Genomic DNA, 23912 nt, shown 5'->3' with positions numbered 1-23912 from the left:
GTTATTTAAATCTATCCCTAAAAGGGTATATTAGATTCAAGGTGCTGATAGGGTCATTCTCAATAACTTCACACACACGCTACTGTGCATATCCAAGTCTAATTCTGTCCGTAAACGGTACGATACCTGTCACCCAGCGCCTAAATAATAGGCCTCAAATTTATATTCAGCTAAATCTGTCATTACTGCTGTGCCTGTATTAGTGTAATACGGTACCTAAATAGATAGCCAGATAGTGTTAGGTGTCTGTAAAAAAAGGCCTGAATTTGAATTCAATACATTGGGCCAAATAATATTTTTCTTATTGTGGTGAACGGTAACAATGAGGAAAACATCTAGTAAGGGACGCGGACATGGTCGTGGTGGTGTTAGTGGACCCTCTGGTGCTGGGAGAGGACGTGGCCGTTCTGCCACAGCCACACGTCCTAGTGTACCAACTACCTCAGGTCCCAGTAGCCACCAGAATTTACAGGGATATTTGGTGGGGCCCAATGCCGTTCTAAGGATGGTAAGGCCTGAGCAGGTACAGGCATTAGTCAATTGGGTGGCCGACAGTGGATCCAGCACGTTCACATTATCTCCCATCCAGTCTTCTGCAGAAAGCGCACAGATGGCGCATGAAAACCAAGCCCATCAGTCTGTCACATCACCCCCATGCATATCAGGGAACCTGTCTGAGCCTCAAGTTATGCAGCAGTCTCTTATGCTGTTTGAAGACTCTGCTGGCAGGGTTTCCCAAGGGCATCCACCTAGCCCTTCCCCAGCGGTAGAAGACATAGAATGCACTAACGCACAACCACTTATGTTTCCTGATGATGAGGACATGGGAATACCACCTCAGCACGTCTCTGATGATGACAAAACACAGGTTCCAACTGCTGCGTCTTTCTGCAGTGTGCAGACTGAACAGGAGGTCAGGGATGAAGACAATGCAGGGGACGATGAGGTCCTAGACCCCACATGGAATGAAGGTCGTGCCACTGACTTTCACAGTTCGGAGGAAGAGGCAGTGGTGAGACCGAGCCAACAGCGTAGCAAAAGACATAGAGGGAGCAGTGGGCAAAAGCAGAACACCTGCCGCCAAGAGACTCCGCCTGCTACTGACCGCCGCCATCTGGGACCGAGCACCCCAAAGGCAGCTTCAAGGAGTTCCCTGGCATGGCACTTCTTCAAACAATGTGCTGACGACAAGACCCGAGTGGTTTGCACGCTGTGCCATCAGAGCCTGAAGCGAGGCATTAACGTTTTGAACCTTATCACAACCTGCATGACCAGGCACCTGCATGCAAAGCCTGAACTGCAGTGGAGTAAACACCTTAAAAGCAAGGAAGTCACTCAGGCTCCCCCTGCTACCTCTTCTGCTGCTGCCGCCTCGGCCTCTTCTGCTGCTGCCACCTCGGCCTCTTCCTCCGCCTCTGGAGGAATGTTGGCACCTGCTGCCCAGCAAACATGGGATGTACCACCAACACCACCACCTGCGTCACCAAGCATCTCAACCATGTCACACGGCAGTGTTCAGCTCTCCATCTCACAAACATTTGAGAGAAAGCGTAAATTCCCACCTAGCCACCCTCGATCCCTGGCCCTGAATGCCAGCATTTCTAAACTACTGGCCTATGAAATGCTGTCATTCAGGCTGGTGGACACAGACAGCTTCAAACAGCTCATGTCGCTTGCTGTCCCACAGTATGTTGTTCCCAGCCGGCACTACTTCTCCAAGAGAGCCGTGCCTTCCCTGCACAACCAAGTATCCGATAAAATCAAGTGTGCACTGCGCAACGCCATCTGTGGCAAGGTCCACCTAACCACAGATACGTGGACCAGTAAGAACGGCCAGGGACGCTATATCTCCCTAACTGCACACTGGGTAAATGTAGTGGCGGCTGGGCCCCAGGCGGAGAGCTGTTTGGCGCACGTCCTTCCGCCGCCAAGGATCGCAGGGCAACATTCTTTGCCTCCTGTTGCCTCCTCCTCCTACTCAGCTTCCTCCTCCTCTTCTTCCACCTGCTCATCCAGTCAGCCACACACCTTCACCACCAACTTCAGCACAGCCCGGGGTAAACGTCAGCAGGCCGTTCTGAAACTCATATGTTTGGGGGACAGGCCCCACACCGCACAGGATTTGTGGCGGGGTATAGAACAACAGACCGACGAGTGGTTGCTGCCGGTGAGCCTCAAGCCCGGCCTGGTGGTGTGCGATAATGGGCGAAATCTCGTTGCAGCTCTGGGACTAGCCGGTTTGACGCACATCCCTTGCCTGGCGCATGTGCTGAATTTGGTGGTGCAGAAGTTCATTCGCAACTACCCCGACATGTCAGAGCTGCTGCATAAAGTGCGGGCCGTCTGTTCGCGCTTCCGGCGTTCACATCCTGCCGCTGCTCGCCTGTCTGCGCTACAGCGTAACTTCGGCCTTCCCGCTCACCGCCTCATATGCGATGTGCCCACCAGGTGGAACTCCACCTTGCACATGCTGGACAGACTGTGCGAGCAGCAGCAGGCCATAGTGGAGTTTCAGCTGCAGCACGCACGGGTCAGTCGCACTGCGGAACAGCACCACTTCACCACCAATGACTGGGCCTCCATGCGAGACCTGTGTGCCCTGTTGCGCTGTTTCGAGTACTCCACCAACATGGCCAGTGGCGATGACGCCATTATCAGCGTTACAATACCACTTCTATGTCTCCTCGAGAAAACACTTAGGGCGATGATGGAAGAGGAGGTGGCCCAGGAGGAGGAGGAGGAGGAAGAGGGGTCATTTTTAGCACTTTCAGGCCAGTCTCTTCGAAGTGACTCAGAGGGAGGTTTTTTGCAACAGCAGAGGCCAGGTACAAATGTGGCCAGACAGGGCCCACTACTGGAGGACGAGGAGGACGAGGATGAGGAGGAGGTGGAGGAGGATGAGGATGAAGCATGTTCACAGCGGGGTGGCACCCAATGCAGCTCGGGCCCATCACTGGTGCGTGGCTGGGGGCAAACGCAGGACGATGATGATACGCCTCCCACAGAGGACAGCTTGTCCTTACCTCTGGGCAGCCTGGCACACATGAGCGACTACATGCTGCAGTGCCTGCGCAACGATAGCAGAGTTGCCCACATTTTAACGTGTGCGGACTACTGGGTTGCCACCCTGCTGGATCCCTGGTACAAAGACAATGTGCCCACCTTACTTCCTGCACTGGAGCGTGATAGGAAGATGCGCGAGTACAAGCGCACGTTGGTAGACGCGTTACTGAGAGCATTCCCAAATGTCACAGAGGAACAAGTGGAAGCCCAAGGCGAAGGCAGAGGAGGAGCAAGAGGTCGCCAATGCAGCTGTGTCACGCCCAGCTCCTCTGAGGGCAGGGTTAGCATGGCAGAGATGTGGAACAGTTTTGTCACCACGCCACAGCTAACTGCACCACCACCTGATACGGAACGTGTTAGCAGGAGGCAACATTTCACTAACATGGTGGAACAGTACGTGTGCACACCCCTCCACGTACTGACTGATGGTTCGGCCCCATTCAACTTCTGGGTCTCCAAATTGTCCATGTGGCCAGAGCTAGCCTTTTATGCCTTGGAGGTGCTGGCCTGCCCGGCCGCCAGCGTTTTGTCTGAACGTGTATTCAGCACGGCAGTGGGCATCATTACAGACAAACAAAGCCGCCTGTCTACAGCCAATGTGGACAAGCTGACGTTCATAAAAATGAACCAGGCATGGATCCCACAGGACCTGTCCATCCCTTGTGCAGATTAGACATTAACTACCTCCCCTTAACCATATATTATTGTACTCCAGGGCACTTCCTCATTCAATCCTATTTTTATTTTCATTTTACCATTATATTGCGGGGCAACCCAAAGTTGAATGAACCTCTCCTCTGTCTGGGTGCCGGGGCCTAAAAATATCTGACAGTGGCCTGTTCCAGTGGTGGGTGACATGAAGCCTGATTCTCTGCTATGACATGAAGACTGATTCTCTGCTGACATGAAGCCAGATTCTCTGCTATGGGACCTCTCTCCTCTGCCTGGGTGCCTGGGCCTAAATATCTGACAATGGACTGTTCCAGTGGTGGGTGACGTGAAGCCTGATTCTCTGCTATGGGACCTCTCTCCTCTGCCTGGGTGCCTGGGCCTAAATACCTGACAATGGACTGTTCCAGTGGTGGGTGACGTGAAGCCTGATTCTCTGCTATGACATGAAGACTGATTCTCTGCTGACATGAAGCCAGATTCTATGTTATGGGACCTCTCTCCTCTGTCTGGGTGCCGGGGCCTAAAAATATCTGACAGTGGCCTGTTCCAGTGGTGGGTGACATGAAGCCTGATTCTCTGCTATGACATGAAGACTGATTCTCTGCTGAAATGAAGCCAGATTCTATGTTATGGGACCTCTCTCCTCTGCCTGGGTGCCGGGGCCTAAATATCTGACAATGGACTGTTACAGTGTTGGGTGACGTGAAGCCTGATTCTCTGCTATGACATGAAGACTAATTCTCTGCTATGGGACCTCTCTCCAATTGATATTGGTTAATTTTTATTTATTTTACTTTTATTTTTATTCATTTCCCTATCCACATTTGTTTGCAGGGGATTTAACTACATTTTGCTGCCTATTGCAGCCCTCTAGCCCTTTCCTGGGCTGTTTTACAGCCTTTTTAGTGCCGAAAAGTTCGGGTCCCCATTGACTTCAATGGGGTTCGGGTTCGGGACGAAGTTCGGTTCGGGACGAAGTTCGGGTCGGGTTCGGATCCCGAACCCGAACATTTTCGGGAAGTTCGGCCGAACTTCTCGAACCCGAACATCCAGGTGTTCGCTCAACTCTAGTCATAGAGAATGATTATCGATCTGTTTATAGAACAATGGAGATGATGAAAGGAAGTGAGAATATTCTATTTCCATTAAACCAGTCCAACGACATGATCACCATGTTTTTCATAAAAATGATGCGAATTTGACAGTAAATAATCTTGGACAAGCCCTACTATTGCGTAAAATAAAAAATAATGTTATACTTGCAGTGACCCAGTAGATTACTGCTAAGAGTTAATTCACTGCTAACAGGATTAATATCTACCATTAAGGGTTATTGTACTATGCTTTGAGTGTGATTCCAAGAGCTGTATGTAGAGGTGTGAGGAGCTGCATGGGTCTACGCAGTGTGATACCTACTACAAGAGGTTCTCAATCCCTACATTCTAAGGACAAGTGCCAGATATTCACAGACTATTAAGTCTTTTGGGACTGTGTGTGTGTTAGCAAAGGTAACACTCGTTTATGGCGATAGACTTTTCTGCCTGTGGAGAGGGTATATTGCTTCAGCTCCCACCACACATATAGGGATTGGCTGTCTGATTGAAAATATGCACCCTGCAGTGGTAACTGCAGTACCGATTGTAAGAATTATGCACACCTGTGGTCAATTTGGGAAAGACTGCAAAGTGTTTAGAGAGAGACTCAGAGACTACTCCTACCTCATTGCTGCTGCCTATACACAGCCATTGGGAAACGCAAGCTCCATAAAATACTTTAGAATTGTGGAACAGTGGAATTGAATATTCTGAATGTCATGCTTAAAATATGAATCTATATTAAATGATGTAATGTTTTGAAAATTCCATTAAAAAAGACCTCACACAGCAACATCAGCAAAATAAGATGAGACAAAAATACAGTGCGGCAAAAAATCACACAGTTACCATTGACGGAGACATGTCAGGTGCTCCAGAGTAAGAGACATTCTTTGTAGCAACTCTTTGCTACTACTAATAGATGAGGGTCCTGAATATTGGACCCCTATCTATTAACTCAGAATTCCCTTAGGCCCCTTTCACACGAGCGAGTATTCCGCGCGGATGCGATGCGGGAGGTGAACGCATTGCACCCGCACTGAATACTGACCCATTCATTTCTATGGGGCTGTGCACACGAGCGGTGATTTTCACGCATCACTTTTGCGTTGCGTGAAAATCGCAGCATGCTCCTCTTTGTGCGTTATTCACGTAACGCAGGCCCCATAGAAATAAATGGGGTTGCGTGAAAATCGCAAGCATCCGCAAGCAAGTGCGGATGCGGTGCGATTTTCACGCACGGTTGCTAGGAGACGATCGGGAGGGACACCCGAACCTTATTATTTTCCCTTATAACATGGTTATAAGGGAAAATAATAGCATTCTGAATACAGAATGCTTAGTAAAACAGGGCTGGAGGGGTTAAAAAAAAGTAAAAAGTCATTTAACTCACCTTTATCCACTTGCTCGCGTAGCCGGCATCTCCGTCTGACTCTTTTACTGTATAGGACCTGTGGAGAGCATTAACTATAGTTTAAGGACCTGGGATGACGTCACTCCGGTCATCACATGGTACGTCACATGATCTTTTACCATGGTGATTCACCATGGTAAAAGATCATGTGACGTACCATGTGATGACCAGAGTGACGTCATCCCAGGTCCTTAAAGGGTTTCTGTCACCCTGCAAAACTAATTTTTTTTTTTTTGGGATAGTTAGATTGCTCATAGTGCGATATAGCAGAATATAATGGTATTACTTACTTTCATGCGGCCGATTCTTTATAAAACGAACTTTTATAATATGTTAATGAGGGCTCTACCAGCAAGTAGGGCGTCTACTTGCTGGTAGCTGCTGCAGAAATCCGCCCCCTCGCCGTGTTGATTGACAGGGCCAGCCGTGATCTCCTCCTCCGGCCGGCCCTGTCAGTAATTCAAAAATCGCGCGCCTCGCGTCATTCGGCGCAGGCGCTCTGAGATGAGGAGGCTCGTATCCTCAGCACTCCCTCAGTGCGCCTGCGCCGATGACATCACCGAAAGAGAAGACGTCATCGGCGCAGGCGCACTGAGGGAGTGCTGAGGATACGAGCCTCCTCATCTCAGAGCGCCTGCGCCGAATGACGCGAGGCGCGCGATTTTTGAATTACTGACAGGGCCGGCCGGAGGAGGAGATCACGGCTGGCCCTGTCAATCAACACGGCGAGGGGGCGGATTTCTGCAGCAGCTACCAGCAAGTAGACGCCCTACTTGCTGGTAGAGCCCTCATTAACATATTATAAAAGTTCGTTTTATAAAGAATCGGCCGCATGAAAGTAAGTAATACCATTATATTCTGCTATATCGCACTATGAGCAATCTAACTATCCCCAAAAAAAAAAATGAGTTTTGCGGGGTGACAGAAACCCTTTAAACTATAGTTAATGCTCTCCACAGGTCCTATACAGTAAAAGAGTCAGACGGAGATGCCGGGCATCGCGAGCAAGTGGATTAAGGTGAGTTAAATGATTTTTTATTTTTTTTTAACCCCTCCAGCCCTGTTTTACTATGCATTCTGTATTCAGAATGCTATTATTTTCCCTTATAACCATGTTATAAGGGAAAATAATACTATTTACAGAACACCGATCCCAAGCCCGAACTTCTGTGAAGAAGTTCGGGTTTGGGTACCAAACACGCGCGATTTTTCTCACGCGAGTGCAAAACGCATTACAATGTTTTGCACTCGCGCGGAAAAATCGCGGGTGTTCCCGCAACGCACCCGCACATTTTCCCGCAACGCCCGTGTGAAAGGGGCCTTATAGTTTTTATGAAACACGGTTTCCTAAACTATACAAACTTTTCAAAATGGTTATCCGAGTTATTCAAATAATTTACAAAAGATATATTTACCATCCCGAATCCCCTCTGTATCATGGCAGCTGCCACATCCTCCCCTCTGGGGTTTGTTTTCCGGACTGCAGCAGTGACGTGTCTGTATACTGCATGTGATTAGCCAATTAGCCAATCACTTGCCACATCGGTCTTATTCTCTATACTGCTGAGGCTGTGATTGGCTACAGTGGTCACATGTGGTATATAAGCACGTCATCAAAACATAACGTCATGGCTGGAGCGGCAGGGAAGAAAGAAGCAGCGGTAGTGGGACAGAGGGGTTCAGGATGGTATTATTTATTTTTTATTCTAATAAGTTCCCTACTGTTTTTTTAAAATTAACTCTGACAACCACTTTATGTCACAAGGAATAGGAACCAGCCTTTTTATCATTCTTAGTATATGTTCATTATGGGTTTCATTTTATTGGGTCATTGAAGGGGAAACCTATTATAGAATTTTAAGTTAATAATGGGAGGTCCCTGTTCAAAAGCCTCATCTATTATCCAGAGCGGGGAGTAACAGCAAACAGTGAATTGCTCTCTGGAGGACTTGGCTTGACAACCCATCTATTTCAAAGGAAATTGTAGTACTTATTTTCTCCTGTGATGGCGCTGCAGGGGCACTGAACACTTGCATTCGGTTGCCTGTTGTTCTTAGGGTACCAAACAGCAGGACAAAAAATGACATTTTGTTAGAACAAAAACCCTTTAAATCCCTGGATCTTGTAGTCAATATCTGATTTGTTAAATTATTTCCGCAACTGTCTATTTGCTTTATACTTGTCAGCGATATTTAATATAATGGTAATGGACAAAAAATATTTCTTCTTGTTTTCTACACTCTGTATAAATGTATATAATCTATGCAGCATACATATTAGAGTTTGATATTGATAAGTTATACCTATTATCTAGTATTTGGGTACATAGGCTTAGTATGCAGAATTTGTAAGGTAACTAAAGAGCAATATTGATTTGTGTTCATTTTGACTATCCTTCTCATCAATATATGTATCTGGTTTGCCTAGCATAGGTTTTGGATGTGGACGGCCATAACATTGTTTGGCAGTTAGCTTGTATTAGTGGTTGGCATTGATCTCTTTAGCTTGAGGTTGGAACAGTGATGCTTACCAATAACTTAATCTGCTCTAACACTCACCAACCCTGTTATCAGCTTCTGACAGCTGCCTGTTTACAAGGATCTGGGTGCAAATAATACTTGAAGGCAGAAATATATTGTTTTATGTGCTTTTGTGCTTTGTTATCCTTAATGGGAACATTTACATTTGGCACAATTTCATATAGTAAATTGTTTCCATCACAAAATTGTATTCAACAAAGCGTGCCTTTTTATTATTTGAAGAAATTACTGAATGTCACACTAGTTTTTTTATTTGCAATATATATATATATATATATATATATATATACTGTATATCTATCTATCCTGCCTTGCATTATTAATTGTGGAAAGTAATTTGAGTAATTAGTACCCTCAAATGTGTAACAGATGATGAAATTACAATGTTAGGGCAGAATGCAGATCTTTGTGTTGGTGGATAGCGGCCGTCATCAAATGTAAGAATGTAATCAGATAAAGCTACTTGTTTGGTAGCAGTGTGCTAGCTTTGTTAGACTCCTAGACTCTTCAATAGGACAAATCTCTATCTTCATTTGTCACCCCAGTGCACCCTTTGTGTCTATAATTTCCCATTGGTATTACCCCGAGCTTGAAGTCGATAGATGACTAGCCTCTTGGCTTGCACTATTATTTCCATCAGGCTTGGTACATCTGCAAAAAATCTGTGAGGATTTGCGCATTAGCTGGAAATTTTGGGCCATCAGAGTGAGTTGATAAGGTCTGGTTCCTCAGAAACAAAAGCTTCCTTCCATAATATTGTCAGGTGTCACCTCCCATCAATTGATTTGATGTGACCCAAGTTTTAGCCAGCTGGAGTCCAAACAATCAAGATGAATGTAATGCCCTTGGAGACATTTTTATTAACTGGTCTCAGGGTAGAAATCTGTCTCTTTATCATGTATGTTAATTCATTTAAGCGTCAGATACTATGATGCTTGCCTTCATTCAGAAAGTATAAAGGAGATCCATCCCACAGGCAGTGTGAAATATTGATTATTTATAGCCTTACATGCTCACTGCATACATTTATTTGAAATATGACTATTTATAGCCCCTTTTATACATCTTATTGTAAGCAAAAACAAAGTAAAGCATTATGTAGCAGGTGTGAACCTACTGTGTGGCTTGGGCCTACACCTCAGTTGCCACTGTGGTCTTCACCCTTTAATTCCTATACAGGGATCTGGTCTCTACATCAGGGCAACCACTAGGCTGCTACCTCTTGCAGTGATCTCTGTTCAGTGACAGCTGACCCAGGTGGATCAAAAAACACCAGTGCATGGCTCAAAGAGAACAAGCAAACTTGTAGTCGTATAGACATGCAGAAGTCAGGACAGGTAAAGTACATTCAATCCAGATAAAAGAGATAAGGTTGGATCAGGCAGCACAGGGTCAGTATGATAAACAGACCAAGGTCAGGACAGGTAGAACAGGCACAATACAGATAAATGAGCAGAAGTCAGGCACATGGGATAAGATGGTAACAAATGCCTTTAGAGAGCCTAGCGAGTTATGGACCTTATTTCTCAGGCATGCTCCCACAGGGAAGGTGTCTTAAATAACCTGGAAAGGCTAACCATAAACAGGGCCAGATTAGGACATGCATGTGCTGGCCCTTTAAGAGCCAGAGGGTGTGTACTGGGGGTGAGGAGTCTGCAGCACTGGTGTGGAATGGATCGGCAGAATACTACTCTGGAGGTGGTGTCCGACGGGAAGGAGCAGAGGGATGTCGGAAATTACAAACCACTGGGAACTGGAGTGGGGAGCATGGTGAGCATCATGACAGCTGTGTCTGTGGGGAGTGGGGAGATGCCGGTGGGCACGGACCTCCGTGTTACATAGAAGTTGCTCAAAGTGTGCAAAACTATGGCAGAAATATGTATAAAAAAGTATACTGTATGTTACAAACATAAGCAAGCGAAAATATACTTTCATTAGTAATTAATAATGTGTGAGACTTTAATGTTGATGGCTGGTCCTTAGAATAGGTCAGCTATATCAGATTGGTTGGTGTCCAGCTCCCAGCACTCCCACCAGGGACTTTAAGGCTACCTGCACATGTTGCAAATTATGCACGTTTTTTCCCACGAGGTTTCTCGTGTAATGCAAAGTGTATGAGATTTCACAAATGTCATGTACACTTTGCCTTTTCATTCCATACAGAAACCCACCTGCCATGTGGAGAGTGTGGAGCGTTTCTGACAAGTATGTGTTTGGATCCAAAAAGGGGCAGAAGTATAAACAGCAGGAAGCTGCCATATCTAACCTAGCCTTTATCTTCTCTAATATGTAGGCTCCACCTTGAGGGAGCATTTACCCGTCTGTGTTCTGGATCTATTATCTGTAAATAATAATGCGGGTTTAACTGACCTGTAATCAAAGCATCATGTGCGGTACGCCAGACCTGCAGGGTAATGCGATGGTGAGGTCACGGTCAATGGCAAGCGAGGGTCACTCACAGTTATATATGGACACCCTGGGCAGGCATACAGCAGTGAAGGAGAGGCTGGCACAAAAGTCCTCTGGGGCACGCTCGGTATTTAGGGACCAGGCCTGGTGTTGGATGAGGTGCCCTGGATGTTGCAGGTGTTTTATGTGCCTGGGGCAAGGTCCCTTTAAGGTTCGTAACGCCAGTGCCAATTGAACGGTGGCACGCCGTATAGTGACAGATGGAATAATGGAGGAATCAGTAGATAAACCAAATGTCTTTTTACTTGAAATTCACGGTGTAAACTTTATACATACAGTTCAGTTGATAAATGGTTGTAATGCAGTTCCTCAGACAATACTTTGCAAACAGGTAGACGTCAGATGGCGGCAGGAAATAAACAGGCAAGATACTTGGAAGAACACAATAATGATTGCTTTACAGTGCAACACTGCTCTATCCCCTTCAGCTATTTTAGCTGGCTGGATGCCAAGGCCCAGATGCCTAAATGCTGGCTTTTATCCTTGGTAAATCGTTCCTTTCTCCAAGATCACACTTGCTGTATTCTATATAACCTCGGTCCATCAGGGTTCTTATCTGACCTGGTGCTGACTTGAATTGACTGGAGGCTGACTGCTGGCTTTCTCCCAGGAGGTGCTATCCTGCTACTGGGGCGTTTTCAGAGCTAACCTAGGCTCTCTTTATCCACAGGTAGGCTAAGATCCCTCTACTAGCCCCCTGGTTACAACTAACAGCCTGGGCTGTTCAGCTGCATGTCAGGAGAAGGCTCGGCTTGTGCCTTCTGACTTGTCTCTGCAGACTCCTGACCTTGAACTCTCACTTGAATACTCACCTGAATACTTATACCAGGGCTACTCTAGCTCCCTCTAGCGTCTAGGATGACTAACTAACGAGACTAGGCCTGATAGTACATAATACAGGGAAAAACATTACATATGAAAAGCAATACTTTACAATTTACATAGAATATGTACATTTGTAAATGACACTCCTGTCCCTGGTGAAGAGAAGTCACGCACACCCCAATTGACCCTCGTGTAGTGCCCACGCTTAGTCAGTGGGGCCACTACACATGTGCTCGGGCCAGTTAGACCCCAAGCTGGGCCATGACAAGAGAGTAATATGGATGGATAATACATCCAGAATATGCCCCTTAGTTTTGGCTAAAAACACACCCGAATGAAAAACAAAAACGCATCAAAACTGCACTGTGTGAATGAAGTTTAAAGTAAACCCTTTTAGCTCACCGCACCAGCAATACTGTCCTTTTTCTTCTTTTAACAGCATTTCTTTGAAGTTTTCATCGGGATCAGATTCTACAGCTGCCTTTTCAGGCTCAGCATTTTTGCTGGTATACATTACATTGTTTTCCTATTTTTTAAAACATCACTTTTTATTTCATTTATTTTTTTTCTTTATTGTGAATGAAAAAGCTTTGCGGTCATCTACCTTTTGTGCTCTATTTTTCCAGTATTTGTACCTCTGATATGAACTCAGCACCTGCAAGCTGCTTGCTCATGTTACCCCGCATACTTTTTGACATCTAAAACAATCTTACCAGGTTTCTGATGCACCTGCTTCTCAGCGGCTAATTTACTTGGCACACAGAGGTATTTTCTTCACGTTAAGTATTTGTAGTTTGGCATTGACAGCCAGTGACAAACCCGTGGCTGTGATCAAGTTTAAGAAACATGAGTATCAATGTTAGAGAGCTGGCAAATCAGATTTTGGCAATGGCTGTGATTCATGCTTTAGATCATATGCAATAGATGGAGCATTTCAAGCAACCTATATTTAGTCATCTTGCCAGGGATATAATCTTTTGAAGGGATTATGTCAAACTCTGAGAATGGCCATTTTCAGATGAGCATGTTCAGTGCATGAAACCTTCTCCATGTGGGAGCGTGATTTCCTATAGTGAACTCTGCCCCTTTGACCGAACCGAACAGCATCATAATCAGGGGCATATTAGCTATAGACCCTACAGGGAAACTTCCTGGTGGGCTAATGCCCAAGGGGGCGCTCGAGCCCTTCTCATGGCCGCCAGCCAGATAACTAATGACCTGATGCCCCCAAAGTTAAAGGGGTTGTCCCACAAAAAATATTCTACAGTTTTCAAACCAGCACCTGGATCTGAATACTTTTGTAATTGCATGTAATTCAAAATGTAGTATAGCCACTGAGTTATTCAATAAAATGTATATGTATAGCGCCACCTGCTGTTTGCTCTTTTTCTAATTTCTCTGTCCTGCTCACAGACATTAACATATAATGGTGCCGCCGATTACACGATGAGCAAGTGAAATGCTCGTTCATCGTCTAATAGGATTGTTCATGCAGTCACCTAAATCATCGTTTGTCGCTAGAAAATCATGCTGTCTAAACACGCTGCTAGCAAACAATGATTCTGTATGAGGACGAGGAATGGCATTATCAGTCACTCCTCCCTATACTGTGGAGGAGATTGCTGAACGCTCCCTTCCCGATAATCGTCTGCTAATTTGTGCAGTGTACAGGGCCTTAAGCGATCTCCTCCACAATATGGGGAGGAGCGATCACTAATGCTATCGATTGTCCCCATACAGAGACATTGTTTGCCGGCAGTGTTTTTAGACAGAATGATTTGCTGCCGGCAAATGATGATTTAGGTGTCTGCACAAATGATCTTATTACCCAGTGAACAAGCGTACTTTTGTTAGTGATTACCTGGCAAATGCTCGGCCAGTGTAAAGGGGCCTTCAAGAAGGTCTCAGAATTGCTTCAGTTGGAAACACTAAGGTCTGTTATAAGGGCATTGTATAGCATGGTGTAAGGAGTGTATTTTGATGATATTAGGGCACTGTATGGTATTAGATGCTATTATATAGCTTTGGCACCATGGGTACTACTTGGCTTTGACCACTGTGGTGACATTATTTTTACAGATTCTATGGTGCTATTAGTTGTACATTATATGGTACTGTTTGTAATTTATTCTTTTAATGGACTATTGTTATGGTTGTGCTGCTTTTTGCTGTAATTTGTATCACCTATAGCCTCCCGACTCTTACCAGCAGATGTCGGGGAAGTAAGGATCAGGCAAGTTGGACTGTAAAGGGTTTATTAGACACCCCGATCAAGCAGATGAATGTCGAGAGGAAAGTGTTCCCTTCCGGCAATTTCCTGGTCTCTTGCTGAAAAGACTGCTGCTATTACATGCAGTGATCTCCTCAGCAGCATGGGAAGGAGCGAACGCTATGCCATCGCTCGTCCACATGCTGTACACTGGTTTTCCTGGCAGCACATCGTTATTAGGCAGCATGATTTCCTGCTGGCAAATCCTGATCTTTTAGCATGCTAAAAGATCTGAATTTCCCAATGAACGATCATTTGCTTGTTCATTATGCAATCGACAGCAGTATTACACTGCAAGATGATCGCTAACGAGCGTTCATATAAACGCTTGTTAGCGATCATTGGGCAGAAAATCTGACCATCTGATACACCCTTAACTGTCCGATGCTTTTTGTTTCTGAGAGATGAGCCACTGTCCGAGGAGACTGCTCCCCCCCCCCACCCCCAACTGACAACACGTGCTTGCTTGACCGAGCAGAGCAGGCATGTGTATAAGGGATTGGAAGTGATAGCTTTTGGCCCAGTCATATGTGTATGGCCAGCTTACGTATAGTGTGCATCAACTGAATAACCATATTCGGACAGAATTTATTGTTTTTAGTCTTGCATTTCATGTACTTTATTTTGATTAATCCGGTTGCTCTTCCCTACTTATTAAAATCAATTTCTTTATTTCTAGCATTTTAATGTTTGCCACCTATTAAAGTAGAATACAAATTATTTTAACTTGGTAAAACAATCTGAAAATTGTCACCCAAAGGCTTAAACTCCCTAGCATTTAGTCTAATGGTTTACACTTTATTTTACATTAACACAGCAGGCAAAAAAGGAGAAAAAAATCAGCTTCCCTGCATCTCAGAAGGCTTTTTATGAGTCTTACATGCTAAGCATCTTTTTAGCTAAATTGACTTGGTGCCCTCCGCCAGGTGAAAAGGCTTCCTTACAAACCAAAATTAAAATTATGCCCAAAAGGGGCAGTAATTCCCCATTACAGTCTGAATTGCTGTCCTTATAATGAACTCTGTAATGCAAAAGGATGTCTTTATGTAAAACAAAATGCAAGTGGAAAAAAGGCTTCCTTCATTGGTTATTGCATACTTTTTTGTCCTCTTTTTTTAGTCGACTTTTTGGCAAAATACTGCATCTTCAGCCAGGAGAAGTTGGCTGAGTATAAAAGGGCTTTTGAAGCGGTAAGTGTAAATTCAGTCTCCTTTTCTTTCCCTTTTCTCTCCCCTCCCCCTTCACTCCTCCTATGTCTGTAGACAGTTAAGCAGAAATAATAAGCACCGCTGCTTGTGGTACACGTCCCATGAATTACTTGAACATCAAATGTAACTTTAGAATGGAGGCACGCTTTATTCTTTTTAGAACTGTTCCCCAATCCATTCTTTATTTACATGTCGTGAGCCTGAGCGTTGCACATCCATTTAGAACACACACACAAAAAAGAAGAGGCCATTAAACAAATTAAAAGGAGTGGGGATGACTAATACAGTACTCTTGGAATCTGCAATTTGATTAGTCTGTATTTAATACACAATAGCTGTGCTGAAACAGGGGTAGTCTCAACCGCTCTTTAATAACCTTCTACAATTAAATTATGGTAATAAATTTACTATACCTTGGTGGAAGGTATCCGATGTACAGTACCATAAGAGTATTTTCAGATTTGAAATATGCCGTTTAAATAGAAATTCCACTCTTGTGAAGTTTTCTGTAATTGGCTTCTTTATTCGGGTATATAATATTGTATTTGGGTGTGCAAGAGCACCCAGTAAAAGGCCCATCATAAGCCCAATCATGGCACTAACAGAAAGGGTGAATAGTATATGCAAAACAGCATTACCCTCTGATTAGTCTACCTACACCAATTTGGAACCGGTCAGTTGATCCCTCATGTGAGAGGGATGTACTGTCTGTTACGGAACTCCTAAATTGTTACCACTAAACCTGGACCACTGATTTTCCTCAAGTAATGCGACCCATATTTGCACAAAATTGTGGCAAAAACATTTTGGGAGCTGAACTGCTGTAACCCAGCATGGCCTCTACAAAGTGGGTGGAGTGGTCTGCTTCTGGCTCTGTCCACTGTGTTGTTGCTAGTGCTGGTGGCTGCTGAGAGCAGTTGATCGATGAAGGTGCCTGATGTCAGACCCACACCCATCTGATATTAATGACCTAAGAACAGGCCATCAATATCTAGAGTCTGGAGAATTGGAGAATTGGACAACCCCTCCAGCCATATTAAATTTCCATGTGGCAACATAACTAAAAGTACCAAACATCAGGTCCCTCATAGAGCTCTTTGCCTGGTGTGTACATTGTAACCATTACTATTTTATGGAACAAATGAATCTGAAGGTGGTGATGTTGATTTTTATTTTCCAAGGATGCTCTGGTCATAATTTAAGAATTTATGTATGAACATATGAATGACTACTGCATGCTTTTATTTAAGGTGGATACTGATGAAGATGGATACTTGGATTGTCTGCAAGTCCTTATGGCATTGAAAGAAATTGTTCCAGGAAATGCCCTAAGCGATGCTGAGGAGTTCTATGTGTACCGGGTAAGATACTCTGAGGATAAAATAAGAGAGAAAGAGGAAGACAAGGAAGGAAGAGTGGAATGAAGAGATTAGGGAGGGAGTTAAAGAGTGAATAAGGAAAGAAATAAAGAAAAGATGGAGGCAAGGAAAATGAGAAAGAGAGGATGGAAGTAGGGAGGGCAGGTCATAAAGAAAGATATGGGAGGGAAGGAAGAAAGGAAGGACTTATAAATAGAAAAAAGAATGAAAGGGAGAGATGGAAGGAGGGAGAAAAGGAACAATGTAAAGGATGGAAGGAATAGAACGATGGAAGGGTAGAAGGAAACAAGAGATGTAAGGGATAGAAGAAGGGAGGGAAAAAACTAAGAATGTAGGGGGGGAAGGTATTAAAGATGTAGAGGATCAGGAGAAGGAAGGAGTTAAGAGTTAAGCTGGCCATAAAAATTAGATTAATGTTGACTGAACCCGCCATTTTGACTGGATGGGATGATCATCTAATGTGTATTGAAGCCTCTTGACTCTCTCCCAATAGCTGATGTCAGTTAAGAGAAGTATCATCCACATGGAATTAAACATGCCCAATACTTCTGTTCCTGGGAGAAATAAACCACCGCCATACGTGTATGGGGATGTGGGGAGAGATAACTGTTCACCAATAGAGTGCTGTTGCATGCCTGCTTTAAATTGCAGCCCTTTTTAAAGTGAGGTATTGGTCTGCCTAGTGACGTTTGAATGATCTAATAAGAGCATGTATGGTTACTCTATTCACTCTACTTCAGAGTGCTGGCTGTTGTGTGCTACCTTCATGCTGCAAGGAGTTCAGCATATTCAACTCAGTTTGTTTTTGAATAGGAGACCTTGATCCTAGTAACTGTAATATTCTTACCCCTTAAAGGGGTTGTCTAATCTCAGACAATGGGGGCATATTGGTAGGATATGCCCCCATTGTCTGATAGGTACGGGTCCAACTGGGGACCCACACCTTTATAGAGAATGGAGCCCCGAAAGTGGTGGAGGGCATGCGCAGCCACTCTCCATTCATTTCTATGGGGCCGCCGAAAATAGCCTAGCGATATGCCCCCATTTCTGAGATGTGACAACCCCTTTAACCTCTTACGGACACAGGGCGTACAGGTACGCCCTGATGTCCTGGTACTTAAGGCTTTGTCCTGCGGTTTGCGGCTTTTACATGCGGCGGCGGTTGCGGGTGGCGGTGCCATCGGGTCCCCGTGGGGCTGTAGGGGGGACTCGATGGCATGGAAGGCTGAGCGATGCCTAAAGAAGGCATCGCGCTGCCTTCCTCTGATGAGCCTGGGAGATCCAGGCCCCTGGATCTCTCAGGCCGGAAGCTGAATGAGTAATACTCACTGTATTACTCATACAGCCAATGCATTCCAATACAGAAGTATTGGAATGCATTGTAAAGGATTAGACCCCCAAAAGTTGAAGTCCCAAAGTGGGACAAAAAATAAAGTGAAAAAAAAAGTTGAAAAAATAAAGTTTCCCCCCCAAAAAAATTTAAAGTAAAAATAAACAAAAACGTCATTTTCCCCAAATAAAGTTAAAGAAAATTGGTAAAAAATAGGGGGGGAAAAAAAAGTAGACATAATAGGTATCGCCACGCCCGTATCGACTGGCTCTATAAACATATCACATGACCTAACCCCTCAGATGAACACCGTAAAAAATAAAAAATAAAAACTGTGCTCAATAAACCATTTTTTTGTTACCTTACATCACAAAAAGTTCAACAGCAAGCGATCAAAAAGGCATACGTCCACCCAAATAGTACCAATCTAACCTTCACATCATCCCGCAAAAAATGAGCCCCTACCTGAGACAATCTTTCAAAAAATAAAAAAACTATGGCTCAGAATATCGAGACACTAAAACATAATTTTTTTTGTTTTAAAAAAGCAGTTATTGTGTAAAATTTACATAAATAAATAAAAAGTATACATAATAGGTATCGCTGCATCCATATCGACCGGCTCTATAAAAATATCACATGACCTAACCCCTCAGATGGGGGGGTCATGTGATAAAAAATAAAAACTGTGCTAAATAAATCATTTTTTGTCCCCTTACACCCCAAAATAGTGCCAATCAAACTGTCATCTCATCCCGCAAAAAATGAGACCCGACCTAAGATAATCGCCCAAAAACTGAAAAAACTATGGCTCTCAGACTATGGAGACACTAAAACATGATTTTTTTGTTTAAAAAATGAAATAATTGTGTAAAACTTAGGTATTAGGTATCGCCGCATCCGTGACAACCTGCTCTATAAAAAATACCACATGATCTAACCTGTCAGATGAATGTTGTAAATAACAAAAAATAACTGTGCCAAAACAGCTATTTCTTGTTACCTTGCCTCACAAAAAGTGTAATATAGAGCAACCAAAAATCATATGTACCCTAAACTAGTACAAACAAAACTTCCACCCTATCCCATAGTTTCTAAAATGGGGTCACTTTTTTGGAGTTTCTACTCTAGGGGTGCATCAGGGGGGCTTCAAATGGGATATGGTGTCAAAAAACCAGTCCAGCAAAATCTGCCTTCCAAAAACCGTATGGCATTCCTTTCCTTCTGCGCCCTGCCGTGTGCCCCTACAGCAGTTTACGACCACATATGGGGTGTTTCTGTAAACTACAGAATCAGGGCCATAAATATTGAGTTTTGTTTGGCTGTTAACCCTTGCTTTGTAACTGTAAAAAAAATATTAAAATGGAAAATCTGCCAAAAAAGTTAAATTTTGAAATTGTATCTCTATTTTCCATTAATTCTTGTGGAACACCTAAAGGGGTTAACAACGTTTGTAAAATCAGTTTTGAATACCTTGAGGGGTGTAGTTTCTATAATGGGGTAATTTTTGGGTGGTTTCTATTATGTAAGCCTCACAAAGTGACTTCAGACCTGAACTGGTCCTTAAAAAGTTGGTTTTTGAAAATTTCAGAGAAATTTCAAGATTTACTTCTAAACTTCTAAGCCTTGTAACGTCCCCCAAAAATAAAATGTCATTCCCAAAATGATCCTAACATGAAGTAGACATATGGGAAATGTAAAGTAATAACTATTTTTTGTAGGTATTAATATGTATTATAGAAGTAGAGAAATTGAAACTTGGAAATTTCCAAATTTTTCTAAATTTTTGGCAAATTTGGTATTTTTTTATAAATAAAAATGATTTTTACTTCATTTTACCAGTGTCATGAAGTACAATATGTGATGAAAAAACTATCTCAGAATGGCCTGGATAAGTCAAAGCGTTTTAAAGTTATCACCAGTTAAAGTGACACTGGTCAGATTTTCAAAAAATGGCCTGGTCCTTAAGGTGAAATAAGGCTGTGTCCTTAAGGAGTTAAAGATAACCTGTCACCATGAAACATGTATTAGAAGAGAAGAGGCTGAGCAGATTGCTATATAGTTTTGTAGGAAAAGATTCAGCAAAACTGGTCATTTATTCATTTAAACCTCTCTTTTGATATTGAGGACTCATGTGGGTGGTGCGACTCAGTAATTGACAATTAACTCTTTATCACTAAGCATACAGGAACGGCTGTCAATCAGTGAGTAAGACCGCCCACATGACTGCTAGGCATAAAAAGAGCATAGGTTTCATTGTGTGCAAGTGCACACAACTACATTTTGATAATATTATTTTTATTGATGGTTCCCAAACCGATATAGAAGATCCCAGTGCTTGTTTGCATCTTTCTTCTCATGCACGCATCTTCACAAGATACTCATGCACTGTATTGCACTGTATTGCACTGTATTGTCTTTGGTATTGAGGAGCTCTGTTCCCATTCATATTTCCAACAGTACTTGGGTCCAACAGTACTTCGGCTCCTTCTCTCCATGCTTTCAGTATCAGCCATATGATCTATAACTTTGGTATGTATGATAAGCACATGTATAGGAGGGAAGAAAAATAGGTAGCCAATGTTAATTCCGACGGTATTAACCTAATTGTTATGGGCAGTGAGTGTGGACCCACTGTACCAACCAACCAGTTTGAATTTGAACTAGTCTTGGCGGTCCATTATTTTCACTCTCTATACAGGAATCTGACCTTTTCTGCACAGGAACCACCAGACTGCCACGTCTTTGAATAGGAGAACTGATGAGCTCATAAGTCAAACGGCTGAACACAAAGCAAAAGGGGAACTAACCCTTTTAATGCTGCAGAGTAAGGTTGAATGAATAGAGGCTCAGAAAGAGACCTGGCAGTCAGGATGCAGCTTGCAGCATGGGACACAGGAGTCTGAGGGCTGGCCTCAGGCAGAAGCTAGCTAAGTGATGCAGCACATGTGTCTGCCCCGGATAGTGGGTGTGGAGCATCGCCATGTCACTGATTCACCACAAAACAATAAAGTGCACCCTTTTGACATTGTTCTCATCTGCTGAAGGGATACCTCAGCCCCCTGCCCCCAAACTACCAATCCTTGAACGTCTTGCACAAATCAGATCCTGAGTTCACAGCAGCAGCATCCACACCTTAATCACAAGGGAAGAAGTACCAAAATAGTAAGAATGTGCATAACTGTTTATTTAGATACCATAAAAATGTACAGCTCAATGCATTTCAGGGGAACTTTTTAAATTTAACTCCAATTTAGTGAATACCCGGTATTATAGCTCACTGGAAGTGCTTCATCTGCCTGACTGGAATTGAAGCATCTAGAAACACTGTGCTTCTGATAATGATATTGGACCTATGTTTGTTTATCCCTCCTCAGAGGCTTTGTTGTTCGACCTCTATACCACATCTTTCAAAGGCAACTCAATAAGTAGATGACATTTTTACTACTACAATTCATATAGGATTTGATATACACCGTACCATATAAAAATATGTGGCCAAATTTTGTGCAATGCTCCCGAAGAAAAAGGGGGGGGGGGGGGGGCCCTGAAAAGTGATCTATACATTTTTATGGCATTCAAATAAACAGTTATCCCTATTGGTTTGAAACTATCTTGGCTTTTTCAACATATGTCGTCGGCAGGGTCAGCAACACCATAGTGCAGCACAAAATACTGTCCCAGCAGAACCAAATACCACAGTGCAGCGCAATACACTGCCTCAGAAGCTGTCCTTCTGTGGTGGCCATCAATAGCTACATTGTGCTATCTTCCTCTCCCTCCTCCTATTGTCTCTAATAAAGATATAGAGCAGGGATCTTAGGAGGTAAGGTCCAGGCCACAGCACCAAGCTAGTCCTATCTTCAGCATGCTGCCTGAACTTCCCCTATATTAACCCCTCAAGTACGATCCCTAAGTGGCCTCCTTCAGAGCAGGCCATAAGCCTTTTCTAGCCTGCAGCCTGAGATGCCTGTGTCCCTGCACCATTTGTACACTGGCTAATATACAGGCCTGTGGCCTATGATGGTGAACAGCAGGGCAGATTGCCATGGGCTCACAGGCCCCACCTCAGTATTCATCTGTATCACCATCCTGAGGAGGGCGATACAATTCAGGAATTCTAGAGCTGCTGGAAAGGTACATACCTGATGCTCCCAATGTTAATTACTGCTGAGGGCATAAGATCATTATGTACCCGTCCAGAGGCATGGAGGATGGCTAGCATCGGAAATGAGTGTATTTCAGGAAATTTGATTTAGGGTGTCCGATTCTTTTTTCACCCAAATCAATTAGATCCTTATCGAAAGAATGCCCTGAAAAACTGTGGATGACATTCTGGCTCTCTCTCTCCAAAAATTCTCCCGAATCCATATTTTTGGAACAATTTGGGTCAAGTTTTGATTCTACAGAATCAATTTGCTCATCTCTACACATCAATGGCAAATATTCTTTAGTTAGTAGACACCAGCAGAGCTTTCACATGTGCAGGTTTTCTGCTTCTCTCTTAGGTACACAGTGGCAAAGAGCCAAAAGCACCCACTGCATGTTATAATGGGCATGTAAAGCAATCCTTCTGGTATCTTAATTCTTAATGATCCTGTAATGGCAAAGGCTGGATTCTATTCAGACATCAAACAGATATCATATTACCATAACTTGGTTTAATTTGAGTTTGTTAAGATAGAAGCTAAACTAATTGGGAGGTAATCGCACTATAACATTGGACCAACTTTGTATGTTATGGGCCAGTGTTCATATTCCCATTATAAAACATCAATTCAGTAATGCCTGCCATTGTTGGTTAATTTCATTGACTTTATCAGAGTCATTTTGTCCATCTGTCAACATTATTATATTCCATCCCTCAATCAGACTAAAAGAGAATGTATTACCTGATAGGCTTTGACCTTATCTCATAAATGTCCTTCCTGTAAAATAATAATAATGAATCAGTGAAGTCCTTTATTGCTCGCTGTATTATATGTTTGCTTTGTCTGTGGTTTCTTTTCTTCTGAAATGTAAAACCACAAAGGTAGCGCAGCATTTCATATAGCTTGTACGTGTGCCTCCAATAAACATCCCTTTTATTCACTGCCTCCATGTTTTGTTGAGGACATGAAAAAAACAAGTTAAACAAAATTTTCAAAGAGACGGTAGAGAATGAGCGAGGTACCCGGGGTAGAGTACACAGATCTGTCTACATAGACATCACCTGAGTATAATGGAGTTTTTAAGGAACACTTTGTTGTTGTGAAAGCCTGAAGAGGGGGAACCAGAGTTCTGTGGGTTTCTTCTCAATACTCGAAACACAAAGGCAATTGGCTAGAAAAAAAAGAGTTTTGTTTGCGAAAGAAAGCTTTGTAGGTCACAACCATAGGGTTTTCCATAGAATGGATCCATTCAGAGCAAGGAATATGAAAGGCCCTATAATTAAACTTAACATAATACTCTCTATTAGTATTTTAAAAGTGCCCTGAACAAAGTTGACGTGAAAGTTCTTACTAGACTTTCATGCAAGAAAACAATTGATTGTAATGAAAGCTGGGATAGCGGGGAAAGTGAGGAGGTGGGAGATTAAGGTAAGGTCTTTAGGGTTTTCAGTTTAATTCTGACAGTAGTGAAAGCAAACATAAAAGACTCAAGTGGTAC

At 43.5% G+C, this 23912-nt stretch overlaps 1 protein-coding gene across 2 annotated transcripts in view; it reads left to right on the top strand.

Moving 5' to 3' along the window:
• The window catches only part of LOC120979212, a 433119-nt gene that overhangs the window by 307781 nt on the left and 101426 nt on the right, over positions 1-23912 (top strand). For both annotated transcript variants that reach the window (XM_040407825.1, XM_040407833.1), the window contains exons 11-12: positions 15466-15536; positions 16805-16915. In XM_040407825.1, coding sequence (XP_040263759.1) covers positions 15466-15536; positions 16805-16915 — 182 coding nt within the window. The remainder of the gene's footprint in view (positions 1-15465; positions 15537-16804; positions 16916-23912) is intronic.

The sequence above is a fragment of the Bufo bufo genome, chromosome 1, assembly GCF_905171765.1.
Source record: "Bufo bufo chromosome 1, aBufBuf1.1, whole genome shotgun sequence".
In the NCBI taxonomy this organism is placed as follows: Eukaryota; Metazoa; Chordata; class Amphibia; order Anura; family Bufonidae; genus Bufo; species Bufo bufo.
The sequence above is the reverse complement of the archived record's forward strand: the minus strand, read 5'-3'. Positions and strand labels throughout refer to the sequence as shown.